The sequence below is a fragment of the Onychostruthus taczanowskii genome, unplaced genomic scaffold, assembly GCF_017590055.1.
Source record: "Onychostruthus taczanowskii isolate IOZ18803 unplaced genomic scaffold, ASM1759005v1 scaffold7, whole genome shotgun sequence".
In the NCBI taxonomy this organism is placed as follows: domain Eukaryota; kingdom Metazoa; phylum Chordata; class Aves; order Passeriformes; family Passeridae; genus Onychostruthus; species Onychostruthus taczanowskii.
Window position 1 is genome coordinate 475433 of NW_024504786.1, and position 17984 is coordinate 493416.

General features: G+C 48.9%; 2 protein-coding genes across 2 annotated transcripts in view; one reads left to right on the forward strand and one right to left on the reverse strand.

Annotated features, from left to right (window-relative positions):
- JAK1 (Janus kinase 1) overlaps positions 1 to 9707 on the forward strand; it is a 61937-nt gene extending 52230 nt beyond the window's left edge. The window contains exons 14-26 of the mRNA XM_041421662.1: positions 1376 to 1522; positions 2183 to 2270; positions 3302 to 3429; positions 3668 to 3803; positions 4141 to 4292; positions 5048 to 5198; positions 5498 to 5592; positions 5786 to 5978; positions 6196 to 6320; positions 6688 to 6860; positions 7186 to 7303; positions 7561 to 7671; positions 8525 to 9707. Of these exons, the coding sequence (XP_041277596.1) occupies positions 1376 to 1522; positions 2183 to 2270; positions 3302 to 3429; positions 3668 to 3803; positions 4141 to 4292; positions 5048 to 5198; positions 5498 to 5592; positions 5786 to 5978; positions 6196 to 6320; positions 6688 to 6860; positions 7186 to 7303; positions 7561 to 7671; positions 8525 to 8626 (1719 nt within the window). The 3' untranslated portion in view covers positions 8627 to 9707. The remainder of the gene's footprint in view (positions 1 to 1375; positions 1523 to 2182; positions 2271 to 3301; positions 3430 to 3667; positions 3804 to 4140; positions 4293 to 5047; positions 5199 to 5497; positions 5593 to 5785; positions 5979 to 6195; positions 6321 to 6687; positions 6861 to 7185; positions 7304 to 7560; positions 7672 to 8524) is intronic.
- A 142-nt stretch (positions 9708 to 9849) lies between these two features.
- The window catches only part of RAVER2 (ribonucleoprotein, PTB binding 2), a 29658-nt gene continuing 21523 nt past the window's right edge, over positions 9850 to 17984 (reverse strand). Inside the window, exons 10-15 of the mRNA XM_041421663.1 lie at positions 17626 to 17837; positions 16391 to 16502; positions 15807 to 15952; positions 14606 to 14695; positions 13944 to 14066; positions 9850 to 11206 (exon numbers count right to left, since the gene is read on the reverse strand). Coding sequence (XP_041277597.1) covers positions 11102 to 11206; positions 13944 to 14066; positions 14606 to 14695; positions 15807 to 15952; positions 16391 to 16502; positions 17626 to 17837 — 788 coding nt within the window. The 3' untranslated portion in view covers positions 9850 to 11101. The remainder of the gene's footprint in view (positions 11207 to 13943; positions 14067 to 14605; positions 14696 to 15806; positions 15953 to 16390; positions 16503 to 17625; positions 17838 to 17984) is intronic.

Here is a 17984-nt window from a genome sequence, read left to right on the forward strand (position 1 = left end):
ATTTAAGCCTCTGCTTGCAGAATCCTGCTGTTTGTATGGCTTTGTGTGGACAAAGAAGAGCTCAGGAGTGATGCCTTTCACTGGAAATGGAATTGATATTTAAGTTTTCTAATGGAAAAGAGGAGTTTTAAGGTCATTTCTTGGGAGTCTTAAGAGCTGATTTGTTGTGGGTGTATTTTTAAAGCCTGACTTATCAGAGAAACAGAGGTTTAAGGGAATATTCTGCTAAAAAAAGGTGAAGTATTCAAAAGCCCTGAGCAGTCAGAATCTGCCTTTAAGCCTCCTCAAATTTTCAAATTTCCCCATGTTTGTAGTTATTTATTCAGGTCACCTGAATAAACCTCAAGAAACACACAGGGGCTTGAATACACTTAAATCAGATTTAATGTTGCCAAAAGAGCTCTTAAATCGTGCCCTTGCCTTCTTCTGTGAAATAAAAAGGTGTTGGTTGTATTTTTGTTGTGTCACTGCAGACAGAGATTGGGTTTGGGTTGGTGTGTTTACAGTCAGCATCCTGCAAAAATATCCCAAGGCAGGATGTTATTTTGGAGGAAATTGCTTCCCCAAACAAAGCCTTCCAGTGAAATATTACTTCCTCTCACTTTTGGAAACACATTAAAGATCACCTCAGCAGCACTTTGTGAATAAGAGCCCCAGCTGTTGTTTATTCTTTTGTTTAGTCTGGGAAAGCTCAATCCCAGGGAACCTGTTGGGTGATGTGGAGGTGTAATATCCAAGGAATTCACAGGGGGAGGATGCTCAGAGCTTGATGCCTCAGGTTTTGGGTTTTCCATTTTCAGACTCTGAGCTGCTTTAGTGTGTGGGGCTGGGTTCACAGGAGGGGATGGTGAGCTCTGTGCACAGAGCAGGGACACAAAACAATTCCTGCTCCAGCTGGGCACCAAGGACAAATGATCCAAATCTCAGGCCAGGAGCACAAACCCCGTGGGCTGCAGAGAGAAAAACAAGCAGGATGGGAGTGCAGGGGCTGAGCTGGAATTGGACACTGAACTGCAATGTGCACATGGAGCAGAGCTGATCCCAGGGAGAGACCCCGGGAGCGCTCGTGCATTTTGGGACCATTTGGGTTCATCTTGGGGGCAGCCCTGGCTGGGCTCTTGTGCTGCCCAAGGTGGATCCATGGAGGAGATCCTTTGAATCAATCCCTGCTTTATTCTGGAGCTCTGCCCAGCCTCTGCTCCAGGGCAGCCTGCACAAGGCATCAAGCTCACTGAAGCAGAAGCAGCTCCCTGGCACTGGCTTCTCACTGGAACAATTTCAGATCAGACAGACAGAAAAAAGTGCAGATTCCAATAAATATTCGTGTAAATCTTGTTTGCTTCCTGTCTGACAAATCCCTGCTGCTGTGTCTCAGGGAGAGCACCTGGGAAGAGGGACCAGGACCCAGATTTACTCAGGGATGCTCAGCCTCAAGGATGACGAGAACGAAGGGTATCAGAACGAGAGAGAGATCCGAGTCCTGCTCAAAGTCCTGGACCCCAGCCACAGAGACATTTCCTTGGCAAGTTTTTTTCTTTTGTGTATCTTTTCTTTAATAAGAAATACAATCTTGATTAATTTTGTTTTATAAAATTATATAGAGATATGTAAGATAATGACATGAGTTGTTATTACTGACATTTTTCAGTTACAAGTATAAAGAAACATCAGAGTAAAATAATATATGTAACAAAGAAGATACTAATAGTAATTAGGAATTAACTAGATAATACACATAATAACACACGTGAAATTAGATAATTATCAAGTATTAAGGCATTGTATGTTATCTTAGTATCTGCAGCAGTTGATAAATTGTAAATTAGTAGAGAATTGGAAAATTATGTCAAAGTAACAATTCTCTAAGTTCTCTTTAAAAATGAATTCAGTTATTATATTAATACAGTTAAATTACTAAGCTAAAGTGACTTAAATATTATTTTGATGCAGAAAACACCGAGGTTTGTTGTCAAATACCTTCTCTAGCTAGAACTAAAGCTTAACTACACGGATGACTTTTAGAAAAGGGCAGGGAATGGGGAAGTGCTGAGGGTCCAGCCCAGCCCTGGGGCACGTCCCTGCCCTGCTGGCCCTGGCTGTGCTGAGCCGGGGGCTGCTCTGTGCTGCTCTGCTGGTGGAGCTCACGGCACGCTGCTGATGTCCCTTGTCCCCCTGTCCCCAGGCCTTCTTTGAGACAGCCAGCATGATGAGACAGGTGTCCCACAAACACATCGTGCTCCTGCACGGCGTCTGCGTCCGCGACCTGGAGAGTGAGTATCGGCTGCCAGCGGGGGACAGGGACAGGGGATGGCACTGGGGGGACAGGGGATGGCACTGGGGGGACAGGGACAGGGGATGGCACTGGGGGGACAGGGACAGGGGATGGCACTGGGGGGACAGGGGATGGCACCTGGGGGGACAGGGACAGGGGATGGCACTGGGGGGACAGGGGATGGCACCTGGGGGGACAGGGACAGGGACAGGGCTGGCAGCTCCTGCCTCTGGTGCTTCCCAGGGTGGAGTTTGGACAGCAAAGCAGCTCTAAATAATTCTCCCAATAAATTTCCCAATAAATCTCCCAATAAATTTCCCTTTCCAACTCTGTGACTGAGCCTTCCCCAAGGCTGGAAGGCCAGAGGCAGGGGCAGTGTGGATACAAAGCACCCCATGAAATTTGCCCGATTAAATTTATTACATTTATTACAAATATACATTCTTTTGTATAAAATAAATGTATATTTGTAATATTTATACATATAAAGCATGTACACATTTATATGTAGACATTTATATGTTTATACGTGTAAAATATAAATATACACATAAAAAATGTAAATGTATACAATACACCTATATATGACTTTTTAAGCCAAGACAGTCCTAATGTGGGGTGGGCACCAGAAGGAGAGCAAAGCTTTAGAAAATGAAAAGACAAATTAATGTCCCAGCCTGAGCTCTCCCAGACCCAGGAAAGGAATTTGAGTTACATGTGGGTGTTGAACAGGGCCATGCTGAAGGAATTTTGGTGCAAGAGCACAGGGGAGCACAGCAGCCTGTGGCTGATTTTTCTGAGCTGCTATGTGCATTAAAATTCCACCCTTGGAATGCCTGCTCCAGGTTTAATGTTCATTTACCACACAAAGCCCCTCAGCCTTTTAATCTGGACTCTGAGCACTGGAATAAACCTTGGGCAAGGTGAAATAAAATAATTTCCAACCGTCTGGGCTGGGAGGTGGGAACACAAATTCAGTGACTCCAAACAATTCACTGCAGCTCTGACTTTCTGCACCTGCCTCTGTAGATATCATGGTTGAAGAGTTTGTTGAATGTGGGCCTCTGGATCTGTTCATGCATAAGAAAAGTGAAGTTCTCACAACCCCATGGAAATTCAAAGTGGCCAAACAACTTGCAAGTGCCCTGAGCTACCTGGTAAGAGACACCTTGGCAAAGGCACTGGGGCCTAGCTGGGAATACATTTCCCCCCAGGAAAAGTGCTGGAGTGGGAACACTCTATCTCCCTGCTCCTCCTCTCCTTCTCTTCCTCCAATTTCTTCCCAGGTGTAATTTTGGATTTCAGCTCAGAATATTTTAGAGATCCCCTGTGGTGTGGATATCCTGGAGCACTCACAGAGATCTCTCTCACTGTTCTTTCCCTGCTTTTCTGTAGGAGGACAAGGATTTGGTGCATGGCAATGTGTGCACCAAGAACATCCTGCTGGCCAGAGAGGGCATTGATAGCGAGTATGGGCCCTTCATAAAGCTGAGTGACCCAGGAATCCCCATCACAGTGCTCTCCAGGCAAGGTATGGCCGGGATCACATCCTCAGGGAAAGGGAGAAGTGGCATTTATAGCAGCCAGAAGTGGCTCTGCAATAGCAGCAATCAGCTTTCATGGGTCTGCAAATACTCAGGGGGTGTTGAGAGCATTCTTTTCTCTTACAAAATACTGTGTCCAGTGAGGTGAGACAGAAGGAATCTCAGATTGTGGATGGCTCCAGGCATGAGCCTGTGAGATCCTTCTGAAAACAGGAATTTGAGAATCAAGAAACGGGACAAATTCTGCAGCTCCAGTTTATTTCAGACAAGAATAATTCAGTTTTTCCCTCCTGTGATGTTCTCACCCTGATTGTTTCACCCCAGAGCGCGTTGAGCGCATCCCCTGGATTGCACCTGAGTGTGTTGAAGATTCCAAAAACCTCAGCATTGCTGCAGATAAGTGGAGTTTTGGTACAACCCTGTGGGAAATCTGCTATAATGGAGAAACTCCACTGAAAGACAAGACCTTAGCAGAGGTAAAGCTGTTACACAAACTTGGATCCATCCTCTTGGGCCCTTCAGTTTTCTCCCTGTGTCCTGTCCCTGCATGCCTTGTCCCCAGTCCCTCTCCAGCTCTCCTGGAGCCCCTTTATGCCCTGAGCTCTCCCTGGATCCTTCTCCTCTCCAGACTGGACAATCCCAGTTCTCCCAGCCTTTTCCAACCCCTGTGTCCAGTTAGAAGCTGAGTGAGATTCTCCCAAACATCTCTTGTTGGTCTCCCAGGGGACACTGCTGCTGTTCACTGCACTTTAAAGAATTGGAGTCCCTCTTGCTGTGCCCTTCCTGCCTGTGGCCACAGCCCTGCAGGCTGGGAATGCCCATCCCAGCCTTGTCCCACCTGGCCTGGAGCTGGGACCTCCCAGGGCTGTGAGGAGCACCCAGGGTGTCCTTGGCAAACACTTCCTGGTGCATAAAAAATGGGAAAACCTGGCAGGAAGTGATTCCTGAAAGTGAATTCAGCACCTTTTAAACACTTCATGGGTGTTAAGTGGTTGCTCCAGACCCAGCACAAGAGGAATTTTTTAAAGATCCAAGTTCCAGCTGAAAAGGGGAATTTCCTTGGCAAAGCTCACACTGAAATAAGGATTTAATGGTCACATCCTGTGATGTAGAATCCCAGAACTGCTCAGGTTAGAAAAGACCTCAGAGATCCTCGAGTCCAGCCATTGCCCAGCTCAGAACTGGGAGTCATGGATGTTAAAATTCCTGGAATGTCTGTTTGTTCCCACAGAAGGAGAGGTTCTACGAGGGGCACTTTGTGCTGGCCACGCCGTCCTGCAAGGAGCTGGCAGACCTGATGAAGCAGTGCATGAACTACGACCCCCACCAGAGACCCTTCTTCAGGGCCATCATGAGGGACATCAACAAACTGGAGGAGCAGAGTAAGGCCAGGGGCACCTGGAGAGAGGGATCATGGAGTCCTGGGCTGGGAGGGACCTTGAAGAACATCTCCTTCCAACCTCTTGGAAGCTGAGGAGCTGCTCCAGGGTGGGAAGCTCACCAGGAGAAATCTGGGTGTGGGTGTGGGAGCAGATCCAGACTGGCACGAGGGGATGGAGAATTCCCTGTCAGAAAGCTGGTGGGGTCTGAGGAGGGAAAGATGGGACAGTGGGAAAGGAGCAAGGATGCCTTGGAGTGTCAGACCACGCAGGAATCAGACCTGGGATGTTTTCCCCCCCAGATCCTGATATCGTCTCGGAGAAGAAACCCGTCACCGAGGTGGATCCCACCCTCTTTGAGAAGAGGTTCTTGAAAAGAATCCGGGATCTGGGGGAGGTGAGAGGAATGTCACCCCAGAACACAGCCAGTGCTCCTGGCTGTCCCACAGCCCCTGCTGTGTCACCCACACACCCAAATCAGCACCTGGCTGTCCCACAGCCCCTGCTGTGTCACCCACACACCCAAATCAGTGCCTGGGTGTCACTGTCTGAACTTTGCCCTCAAGGATGCTCCTTTCTCTCCCACCCAGGGCCACTTTGGCAAGGTGGAGCTGTGCAGATATGACCCAGAAGGTGACAACACTGGGGAGCAGGTGGCAGTGAAATCCCTGAAGCCGGAGAGCGGAGGGAATCACATCGCTGACCTCAAGAAGGAAATTGAAATCCTGAGGAACCTTTATCACGACAACATCGTCAAATACAAGGGGATTTGCACAGAAGATGGTAAATCTTGCAGAATATTAAAAAGTGTATGGGTTTTCCTTTAGAGTTTATAAATGTCCTGCTTGGAGCAGGTTTTCCTGTGCATCGGCTCAGGGGTGGATGATGGGAATGAGCCACAGGATGTTCAAAATGCTGCTGGTGCTCTGGGCTTCTACAAAAGCTCTTGGTGTTCACAATGTGAGAAGGGTCTGCAAACCAAACATGCTCTGTTTTTCAGGAGGAAGTGGGATTAAGCTCATCATGGAGTTCCTTCCCTCTGGGAGCCTGAAGGAGTATCTCCCACGGAACAAGAACAAGATCAATCTCAAGCAGCTGCTCAGATATGCAGTTCAGATCTGCAAGGTGAGCTGAGCCCCGAGCCTGCAGCTCCATCAGCTGGCTGAGGGGGATGGAGAACATCTGCAGCAAACCCATTCTTCTCCATCCCCAAGGACCAGAATCCTAACGCAATCTCTGCCACGTTTTGGGTGCCAGTGGCACAAGGATCAGCAGGGGAATAATGAGGAGGTTCCAAGTTCCAAAGTTTGCTGTGAAAAGTTGTTCCTGTGGGAGAATTTGGAGGATCAGGAGGGAGGTGAAGTCTAAAGGGATGGAGATGAGAGTGCAGAGCATGGTCAGGCCATGTGAAACAGTAACTGGAGAAAAAGGGATTCAAGTATTGGAGGAATAGAGGAAAAGGAAATAAAAGGGTTCTTTTCTCCTCTCTTAGGGCATGGACTACCTGGGCTCCTGTCAGTACGTGCACCGTGACCTGGCAGCGAGAAATGTCCTCGTGGAGAGTGAGAACAGGGTGAAGATTGGGGACTTTGGGCTCACCAAGGCCATCGAGACGGATAAGGAATATTACACCGTCAAGGACGACCGCGACAGCCCCGTCTTCTGGTACAGCCTGGGGGACAGGGACCCTCTGCTCCTGCACTCCCCAAGATGTTCATGTTTTTGTAAGAGTAAAGATACACCGTGAGAGCAAGGAAAAGGCACCTGGTGGACTGGACTCCCCTTCTGTGCTGTTTGTCTTCCTGCATGTAGTGATCCATTTCCCCACTGCTTTGGGTTTGGTCTCCTTGGTTTCACCGTGCACATCTTAATTTCTTACTTTTTAATTTGTGTGCAAGGCCACACGAAGCAGCTGTGGCTCTTGAGTTGCTCGGGCTGCGTGTGAGCAGGGCGGGGTCCCTGGTGTGACGCTGTCCCCTCGTGTCCCCAGGTACGCCCCGGAGTGTCTGCTGCAGAGCAAGTTCTACATCGCCTCCGACGTGTGGTCCTTCGGGGTGACGCTCTACGAGCTCCTCACCTACTGTGACTCCGAGTCCAGCCCCATGGCAGTAAGTGGCTGGGGCAGAAATGGCTGCCAGAGCTGCTTCAATCACATCATTTAAAAAAAAAATTATTATTGTTTTTGGCAGCAAGAAGAGCAATCAGAGAATTGCGGGCTCATTTGGGGCGGGGGGTACCTTAATGCTGCTGTTGTTCCACCCCTTCCGTGGGGAGCACCTTCCTCCAGGATTCTCCTGGGAAACACCCTGGGGCTTGGCCGTGTGTTGGGGTGAGGGATTCCCAGCTGACCCCGCTGTCCCCACAGGAATTCCTGAAGATGATCGGCCCCACGCAGGGACAGATGACGGTGGCACGGCTCGTGCGGGTCCTGCAGGACGACAAGCGGCTGCCACGGCCACCCACCTGTCCTGAGGAGGTGAGGGAGGGATGGGGGGGGGATGGATGGATGGATGATGGATGATGGATGGATGATGGATGGATGGACGGATGATGGATGGATGATGGATGGATGGACGGATGATGGATGGATGATGGATGGATGGACGGATGATGGATGGATGATGGATGGATGGACGGATGATGGATGGATGATGGATGGATGGACGGATGATGGATGGATGATGGATGGATGGACGGATGATGGATGGATGATGGATGGATGGACGGATGATGGATGGATGATGGATGGATGGACGGATGATGGATGGATGATGGATGGATGGACGGATGATGGATGGATGATGGATGGATGGACGGATGATGGATGGATGATGGATGGATGGACGGATGATGGATGGATGATGGATGGATGGGGGAGGGAGGGAGGAAGGAAGGCCCATCCATCTGTCCCTGACACGGATTCAGCCCCAGAGGGGTCACACTTCCCTGGTTCCACAGGCCTGACGACTCAGGTAGGAAAGCCTTCAGGAGTGCTGGGAAAAGGCACTGCCAAGGCTTTCAAGTATTGTTTTAAGGTGGTTTTTGATATTAACATTCCCAAGTCCGTGGGGTCCCTTCAGAGGGAGCAAGGACTTGCTGTAGTACTGGATCCATGAGAATTCCTTGGGAATCCCGATTTTGGCAATTCTGGAGTGCAGCCCCCCAGCTGGAAGGGCTGTGTGTGTTCCAACCTGAACCAGGTCCCTGCTGACCCTGCCCAGCAGCTCAGGTGTTTGTGTTCATTCAGGGAGACTCTGCTCCACTACTTTTACTGGAAAACCCAAAGAAATGTTTCATCCCTTTAAAAATATCCCTGTTTCTGCTGCCAGGTGGATCAGCTGATGAGGAAGTGCTGGATCTTCAAACACGATGAACGCACCACCTTCCACAACCTGATCCAAGGATTTGAAACAATCATGAGTAAAATGTAATTACTTTTTAAAAAATCCTGTCAGGACTTTAAATGCCCAGCAAACTATCTATGCCCAAGGCTATTCTTTTTTTTTTTACTCCTGTAATTTGTACTCTGGCTGGGCTGATGTGGTTATAAAGGATTCTCCCAACAGACTGAAGAGTTGGATTAAAAGAATTTAAAAGGTTTGGGCAAAGTGAGCTCCAGCTCCCTTGGCTGCTGTTCCTGCAGGGCAGTTTTGTCCTGCTCTGCTTCTGGTTGTGCCACAAGTGCAATTGCCCTGATGGATGATGTGAGCTGGGAAAATCCACTGCATTTCTCAGCTCAGACCTCAGCCAGTGGCTGTAGGAGAGCTCAATTAATAATTTCAAAGTCGTCTGACAAAATATCCTTCACATGCACTTAAATCCTGGTAGCAAACAAAACAACTTTGGCATAAAAATAAACGGGAAGCAAAATGTTCAGCTCTTTTTAAACCCAGCAGGCCCCAGTCCTGAGCTCTTACAGGTATTAAAAAAAAAGTGTTCAAAGCTACCACCCAGGAGTGCAGAGGGGTGGGCACAGCTGTGCATTTCAGTGAGGAGCCCAATTTTGGGATAAATAATCTGCTTTTCCTAACTGCACACCCACACTCTTCCCCCGGAGCTCCCAGCCTGGGGGCACCCCTGGAGGGGTGAATGTGCACCCCTGGTGCTGAGGGATGTGCAGGGAAGGAGCCCAGTCCATGCCCAGAACCTGGAGAGGAGCATCCAAAAGGAAAAGGCCTGAGCACCCAGGGGTGGCCAGGGACTGGGAACCCCACCAACCATTTTTTTAAAGAACATTTTGACTGGAACCTTCTGCTGCCATCATTTTTCCTACCACACCTGGAGTTGGAAAAAGCTCTGAAGAGATCCTCAAGTGTTGGCAATAATAGAAAGAGGTCTATATATATATATATATATAAATATATATAAAAAGTGGTAATTATGAGCTCCAAGGAGGTCAGATTTATTTTTACAGTGTTATTGTTTCTGTATGTCACTTAGGAAGCTGAATTTAATCTGTAAGCACTTTGTTACTCTTTATACAAACAAGTCTAATAAATTTTTTTTTCTCCATGTGCCTCCCTTTTTCATCATCAATTAAACAAAGTTTTAAAACTGAATTTCCATAGGAATGGTGTGCTTTTAAACCTTTTCCTACCTTACCTGATTAAAGGAGTCCAGGGCTGTTTTCCTGACACAAAAAATTCACTTGAAATAAGTACCAACAATTTATTTTCATTGAAAAGTGTAACAAGTTGAGAAAGTTGCATATACAAACAGTTGAAACAAAATATTACAAGTGAATTTATCAATACATACAGGCAGAATCCCAGACAAGCTCCTGGCTCCTGTTTGTGGAGCAGTTCCAGCAGCTGAGGGAAGAGGGATTTTGATTGGGATTTTTTTTAAGCTTTGAAAATGTGGATCCTGGTCACATCCCAAAGCTTGAAAGGCAAAAGTTTAAGACTTTTAATTTTAAAAAATCGGTATTGAAAAATGGCTTCAGTGTTCTCTAGCAAAGAAAAGGGAGAAGGAGGCGGCTCCTGGCCTCAGTGAACTCCATCCAAAGGGATTTGCAGCAGGATTCCAAGGGGGCAAAGCCTTGGAATGAGGGCTGGCTCCTCATGGACCTGTCACTGATGGCAAAAGGAAGGACTGCTGATCTCCAGCTCCAAGGGCAGAAGAGAACAACTCGAGGCAGTGCTGATAGTAGCTAAAAATACAAAAAGTCTTTCAAAAAAAAAAATACACTCAAAAGTGGGGAACAATGTGGGGTGGCCCAGGAAGAGCTGTCCCACACCTGTGGAAGGAGGATGCTGCTCACACTGGGAATGACTTCCTCCATGGGAAAGCTGTGGATGCTCAGCCTAAGAACAAAGTTATTCCACTGGCCAAGGAGCAGCTCTCCAAATCCCAGGGAATTCTCCAGGGCAGCACAGGACAGCATCTCCCTTTGAACAGGCATTTATTGAGAACATCACCTGGGAGGCTCTGGGAATCCATTTGGTATCGCTCCATTCCAGGATTAAGAAGAAATATTAAAAATTGAAAGGCTGTAAATGCAGAGCTCTTAATCCTGGAAAAAGGAAAGTTGGAAAAAAAAACCCCACATTCTTCTGAGTTAAAAAAATACAAAATAATTACCATCAAGACTTCCTTTTAACTTCCTCAGCTGAGGAGCGGAGAAAGGATCAGCTTTCTTTCCTCTGGGTTTTTATTGCTTTCAGCTGGAGCTGCCCCAGCTCCCCAAGTCCCCGTGCTCTGTCCCACGGGTGACAAAGCCAAAACCGTCCCCTCCTCTCCAAGCGAGAGCAGCCACCGCCTCCGTCACTCGTCCTTGGCTGCGCCGGGACAGAGCCGGCTCCTCTCGGGACTCACCCTCAGGGCAGGAGCTCCTTGTCCAAGTTAAGGCAGCAATAAATGCAGAGCGATTCCCAGCTGCCCGCCCGGGGGGATCCGCCCGCGCCTCAGAACACGCGCTTCTTCTTGAGCGAGGACTCGGAGTAGCGAGCCGGGAGCTCGGCGGGGCCGGGCTCGGCCGCGAGGTACGAGGAGCCGCGCTTCGGGGCCACCTGCGGGCGGGACACAGCGCTGAGCCCCGCTCTGCGGGACAGCCGCCTGGGGAGGGACTTGGACCGTTATTGTATTTATGTTATAGCTTTACAAGCTGTGAGTCTCTTAGTACTTAATGAACTGAAAATGGAGTTGGATGTTTTCTTTAGAAGGTTTTTTTAAGGCTTAATTTGTCTAATTAAGAAATATGTAAATTATTTTAAACTTAATAATTATTTGTGGCTTGCAATGTGGATTTTTTATCTAAAAACACAATACTATTTAAACTTATGAAGAAGTTTTTGCCCTAAAACTTCTGTCTTGCTTTATATATGTAACTATATTCTACTATGTGGTATTACACACTTCTATTCAATCTCCACACCCACCATCCCAGTTCTGTCATTCCATTCTGGAATCCTCCTCCACAGCCTCAGGTCAATGCAGTGTTCTCCTGGGGGTCAGTGCCTGGCAGCACAGAAAGTCTGAAATCCTCAATAATTTGGGTTCCAACAAGACAGGACAAGTGGCACTGGAGCCACAGCCCCTGAGGAGCACTCCAGGCTGGTCATTCCCAGTGAAGTGATGCCAAAGACCTGGCTCCTTCACCTCTGAGGCCCAGGCTTTGTGCCCTTTCCCTAAAAACCCTGCTGATAAAAGGGTCAGACCCAGCACACCTGTGGTGCCTGGGCCAGGCAGCCTCATTCCACAGCACTGCATAAAACCCATGGGACCATGGCCTTGGTGATGCCTGCAGCTGATCCAGACATCTCCAGCCTTTAGGATGAGGCTCCTTTCACTGCTCCTGGAGAGCTGAAGGGGTTCAACAGCCCTGGCCCAGCCCCCACCCCAAGGCAGGGGTGAAAGATGAATTTTCCAGCTGTGCCAGAGCAGGTCTGGGCAGGATCTCAGGCCCTGCTTTTCCCCAGGAGTGAGAGATGGATGCAGCAGCAATGGATCTTTAATTGGAATTTCAAAACCCCGACCTCTCGCTCAGCCCTGAGGGGCGCAGAGCGGGGCTCCTGTGAGGGCACAGCTGCTCCAAGGGCTCCCTGGGCTCCCCTTCCCTTTGGAAAAACCTTTCCCAGCAGCTCTCCAAGCACCCTGTGCTGCTCACATTCACAACTCAAACTGCTCCTGCTCAGGCCAGTTTCATCCTGGGGGCACCTTCATCACAAACACAGAATTGTTTGAGGAAACACTTCAGTTCTCTGACAGCCACGGGGATGTCACCCACGTCCTGTGTCCCTCCACCAGGTCCTGGCTCACTGATGCTTCACACAAACCCCCAGCCCTGCTCCTCCTGAGCCTCTGAAACAGCAGCATCAAAAAAAGCCCAAAAAGGAGGATTCAAACGAGCTGCAGGGCCCCTGCAAGCACAGCCACACAAGCACACGCTGAACTGCCAGAGCCTCCTGGGGAGCAGCCTCTTCACTGAGATTCAGCTGCAATTCCAGCAGTCTGGAGGCAAACTGTGCTGCTGTGCCTGTGCCAAGGCACTGACCCTGCTCCTCCTGCCTTTTATGGCCCCTGGCATTAACAGCACCATCCCAGGAGCTGCTCTGCACCACCCAGGAACCTCTCTGAGATGAACTGGGAGGTGCTGCTTGGCTCGAACCCCACTCTCTCCTTCTGCTGCCATTCCAGCCATGTCAGAGCCCTGGGGAATCTGCAAACTCAATTTTTTCATGTCCCAGCCCATGGCCACACTTTGTCCATCTCTACCCCAAACCATGTCAGAGCCAGCTCTACCCCAGGAGTCAGGAACTGCTGGAGTTAAAAGAAATGCCTCCAAAACCTCCACAAAACAGCAACCTGATGGCCAGGCTAATGCCAGGACTGAAGCCACAGCATTGAATGCTGTGATGCAAGGGCCAGGCCCCTCACTCTCCATAAACCATCCACAAACCCAGGAGCAATGGGATTTACCTACAGCACAGGGACAGAATTCCTCAGGAGCTCTAAATCCTCACCACACTCCATGAACTGACCCTCACTGCTTCCAAAGCACCATTTCCTGGGAAGAACTCAGTGTCCACTGGAGCAGCAGCAAAGGAAGCTTTGCTCAGTGAGCCTGGCTGAAGCAGGATGCAGCTGACACCTACTGTAATTCCAAATAAAAGCCAGTATTTCAAGAATTTTTGGTAATAAATGGTAATAAATTATTTCCCAATAAATTTGATTGGAATACATTCCAATAAAAGTTTTATCCCCCAGGATCCAGTGAAGGGGCTGTTGGTAACCTGGATGCTGCCCCAGACCAGGTGCACCTGCAGATACTCCAAAAACTGTTCTAGAAACACACAAAAAAATTTGTGTATTCTACAAATTAGGCAGGTAAAAATGTTTAGATTTATCCTGTGTTCTTTTAACTTGTTTTCCACGAAATTCTGAGCTGTTCTCTCTACTTCAGAGATTCTATCCCAGTGCAAACCATCGGCAAGCCAGGCAAACACTCTTTGAAATCCAGTGTCAACCTCCTCCTCCCTTCCTGCTTTATTTGCCTCCTTCCAGGCATTTTTGCACACCCTTATCTCTCCAAGAAGCTCCCAAAAACCCTGGCTCTGCCCATGGCTTTTGGGGCACTGAGAGGAGCTGATCCCCGGGGCCTGGAGGGCTCTGCAGGGCCATGGAGCTGGCCCAACCTGCTCTCACGTTGCAGGAATTGTGTGGAGCAGGGATGCAGAGGGAAAGTTCCACCCGGGGGCAGCAGCAGGCAGGAGAAGCGCCTGCAGGCACCGCTCCTCCTCCTCTCACCTGCTTTAAGGGATTTGCTGGAGGAGGCTGCAAGCCCGGCTGCGATCCCTGGGCTCCGCTCACAAAGGAAGGCACCACCTGCAGGCAGGTGCTGTAGTTTGGGAAAGATCCACCTGCAGATTCCTGAATCCAGAAGGGGATCCATGAAGCAGAAGGAAAAAAGGTTTAATAATTTTTTTTTTTTTTTGCTGTTGTGATGAGCTCTCAGCAGGTATGGAAATACCTGAGTCACAAGAGGTGCAATTCACAGCAGCTCGGGTGTGCAGCAATTCCTGGAGCAAAATGTGGGATTTAGATGATGCTTTGCTTTGTGTAATTCCTTTTAACAGTGTCTTTTCTCCTTGCTCACAAAAACCTCAGCTTGGGCAAGAAACAGCCCTTCAATGCTGGGAAATTCAGCACTGGGAAATGCCATTAATGGTGTGCTGCTTCCTGGTGGGGGAATTTAATGCACTGCTGAGCATTCCAGGTGGTTTTGGATGTGGGCTTTGAGAGAGGGGTATTTTGGGTGTGACTCTGGGGGTGCAGGGCTGCCCTGCAGCAGTGCCCATGCAGTGCCTTCTCCAGCCCCCCATTCCTGTGCCAACACACAAAGCAGGTGTCCAAAAGCTGATGGGAGCAACAGCCAGTGGAGACAGCAAGAAAATTCAATTATTTCTCACCTCAGGGGCATCATCTTCCAAGCCATCCACCCTGGCCTGGGCAGAGTGATGTGCCTGAGCATAATGCTGGTACCACTGCTGGACAGCCTCCTACAGAGGAGCAGAAATCCTCTCCCATGCCTGCCTACAATTCTCACAACCCAAAGCTCTTCAAGAAGCATCAAAACACCTTCAGCACCAGTGGTGAAGCTCAAATCAAACAGTTAAAATTATGGTTAAGTGCTTGAAACACACAGGAGGCACCTCTGGCCTGGCAGTGAGGCAGGGACAACAATTCCTGTTATGGGAACACCTCCAGGGATGGGGCAGCCACAGCTTCTCTGTGCACCCCCACCTTCACAGGGATGCCCCTTCCCACTCTCCCACCCATCCCTGCCCTCTGGCAGTGGGAGCCACCCCCTGTGTCCTGTCCCTCCAGGCCTTGTCCCAGGTTCCTCTCCAGCCCTCCTGGAGCCCCTTTAGGCACCAGATCTGATCCAAGGGGTGTGTGGCCCCTGGCACAGCCCCTGCTCTGTGCAGTGACCCCGTTCCAGGTGGGAGCCTCCCAACCCAAACCCTGAGTGCCAGGAGTTGGGGGCTCACAGATCTCCCTGCCAGCAGCCCAGGAGTCTGTGTCTGCCCCTGTCAGCCTGGGGAGGAGGCAGCTCTCAGCTCTGCCCAGTCACAGTTTCAGACAGACTGGGATGGTTAATGGCAATGTTCTCTGCCGGCGTCCCGTGGCTCTGAGCGCTGCAACACTGCAGAGCCTGCAGCTCTGCAGAGCCTGCAGCTCCTGGCCAGGCTGTGCTCACCACATGGGCACGTGGGGAGCACATCCTGTGCACTGAGAGCAGCTGGCAAACACCCCCAGGCTGTGCAGCAGAGCAGGCAGAGCTCTCTTCCCTGGGATCCGGCCAAAGTTCAGGACTTAAAAACTTCTAGGGAAGGCAAAGAGAAAAACCCCCTGGTTTTGAAGGCAGACAAAGCCAAGGCAGAGGTGCTGAGAAGTCATTTTTAGTGAGTGCCCACAGTTCAGGCTCTCAAGAAACAATTTTTTCCAAGGGTTGTGATTTCAGCACGGAATGTTCTTTGTGCTAACTGTGCTCTGAACACCGAAATTACCAGATAAAGTGTCAGTGCAGAGGCTCAGGAAAAACACCCAGAGAAAACAAGGAGCAGCTCTGGGAGAATCCCAGGGGACACCAGGCTGTGGGATTCCTACCTGTGGGTACTCCCCAGGCTGCTGGGAATAACTGAAATAATTTTCCATTGCATGTTGTGGTGCAGTTCCCTGAGACACAGCAGCATCCACGACACTGTTTGGAAGGCTGCTCTGCTGTGGAGGACTGGAGGCTTTGCTGGCAATTGCTGCTGGGAACACAAAGAACACACTTTGGATAAACCCCTGGCTTGTAAAAAACACACTCATTAGGTTCTATCCCAGGATTAAAATTGAGATTTGGTGCCCCAAATTAATCAGTGCTGCTAATAATTGAAAGGCTTCTAGAAGTTTGTGAGCCTCTGAAAATCCACCCCTGTTTACCTGGCTTGTAAAAAACTCATTAGGTTCTATTAAAACTGAGATTTGTGCCCCAAATTAATCAGTGCTACTAATAACTGAAAGGCTTCTAGAAGTTTGTGAGCCTCTGAAAATCCACCCCTGTTTTAACCATCAGGATAAATAACTCTGCAGTTTTGAGACATACTACAAGATTTCCTTGAGGATAAATGTTCACTGGATTTACCAGGCAAACAGGATAAATATTTGTGGAAATCTGCAATGAAATCCCTGGAATGTTTGCTTACCTGGCAGACAGATACCAGGCAAAACACTTGCCAAATTCAAGTAGGGGTTGGTGCTCAGCCGAATTTCTTTTGGGGGCTCCCCAAGTAGAGAAGTCTGTTTTTTCAAGGGAGTCTGAAAAATGGACAGGGCAGTTTGCATTAAATTCATATAAAATTGACCAGAAATAAGGTTAAGTGGCCCAGCAGGGTCTTGGAAAAAGCTTAGTCCTATGAAAAAAACCCTTCTGAAATGCAACTTCTGAAATAAAGTGAAACTTTTTAAGTCAATCCTTCAAAAGTTCCATTTTATTTCAGAATCTGGACACATTGCCTGCACTTTTTCCTTCCAAACAGTTTTTGTAGGAATGTTTCTCTTCAGACTGCAAGTTCCTAAAGGATGTTACAAAACAAACAAAGAAAAGAAAACCTTTTATATGCAAGTGAAGGAATAATAATCACTCGAGCAATTCCAGATGCAGGGAGTGAACATTAAGTACATGGCCAAGACAAAATGAACTCTTTTCATTTGGAGACACAAGGAAATAAAGGCCAAATGTTAGGAAAATCATGAATTAAGCCCATGTTTCTCCAAAATGTTGAAGTATTGATGTATATTAAAATTATTATTTTATAATGTAATAATATATGTATAATTATTATTATATATATTTTTAGATTTATAGATAAAAAAGGTAAATTTTCTAAAGGGCAGAAAAAAAAATCTGGAAGAATGAGACCACTCAAATCCCATTTTATCATACTCTCAAACATCACCTTCAGGGGAATAAAGAATATTTTAAAAACAGGTAATTAAAAGTGGAAAATTTATACACACACAAACACACAAGAGCACCTGGAAACCCACAGGCCCCCCAACCACCAGAACTGCCCCTGATGATTCACGAAATTCAACCCCAAGTTCAATTTTTGCCCTCTGGAAGAGACAGTGCCCTGAGATAAATTTCATCATCAAAGCCTGTGAGGCAAACACACGGAGAAGAGCCCTGCAGCACTGAGGAGTGCCTTTGTTCACCCAGCTGGACCACCAAGGAGCAGCACTGCTCACCACCCACAACTGCGGCCACCTCCGTGTCTGCAGGAGGCTCCCGGGCTCAGGACACGGCACAGGGGACACAGGAGGGGACAAAATGGGGAAGGGAAGGGGAGGGAAGGGGAGGGAAGGGGAGGGAAGGGGAGGGAAGGGAAGGGAAGGGAAGGGAAGGGAAGGGAAGGGAAGGGTGCTGCATGCTCCTTACCCCCAGGCTGGAGTCGCAGCCCTTGGGCTGCCCGGCAGCTTTGCAGGGGACGGCCCGCAGAGCCCCGGGGAGGCCGGGCAGGGCCTGCGGGAAGGGCGGCGCTCCCGGCACCGCCTCGCCTTTGTCTGCGGCGGCGTTGGGCCCGGGAAGAGCTTGTCCGACGATGTGCTGATTTGGGAAGAATGGCAGCATGCCCATCCCTGCTGCTGCTGCTGGAATGGGAGCTGGGTTAGATGCTGCAGCCAGCCATAAATGGAGAAACTTTGCTGTTAGATGGGATTTATTAGAGAGGGTTTGGTCGTGGGGTTAATGAGGGTGGAGGAGAGCAATTCCAGATCTATTGCACTGGCTTTTGTTCC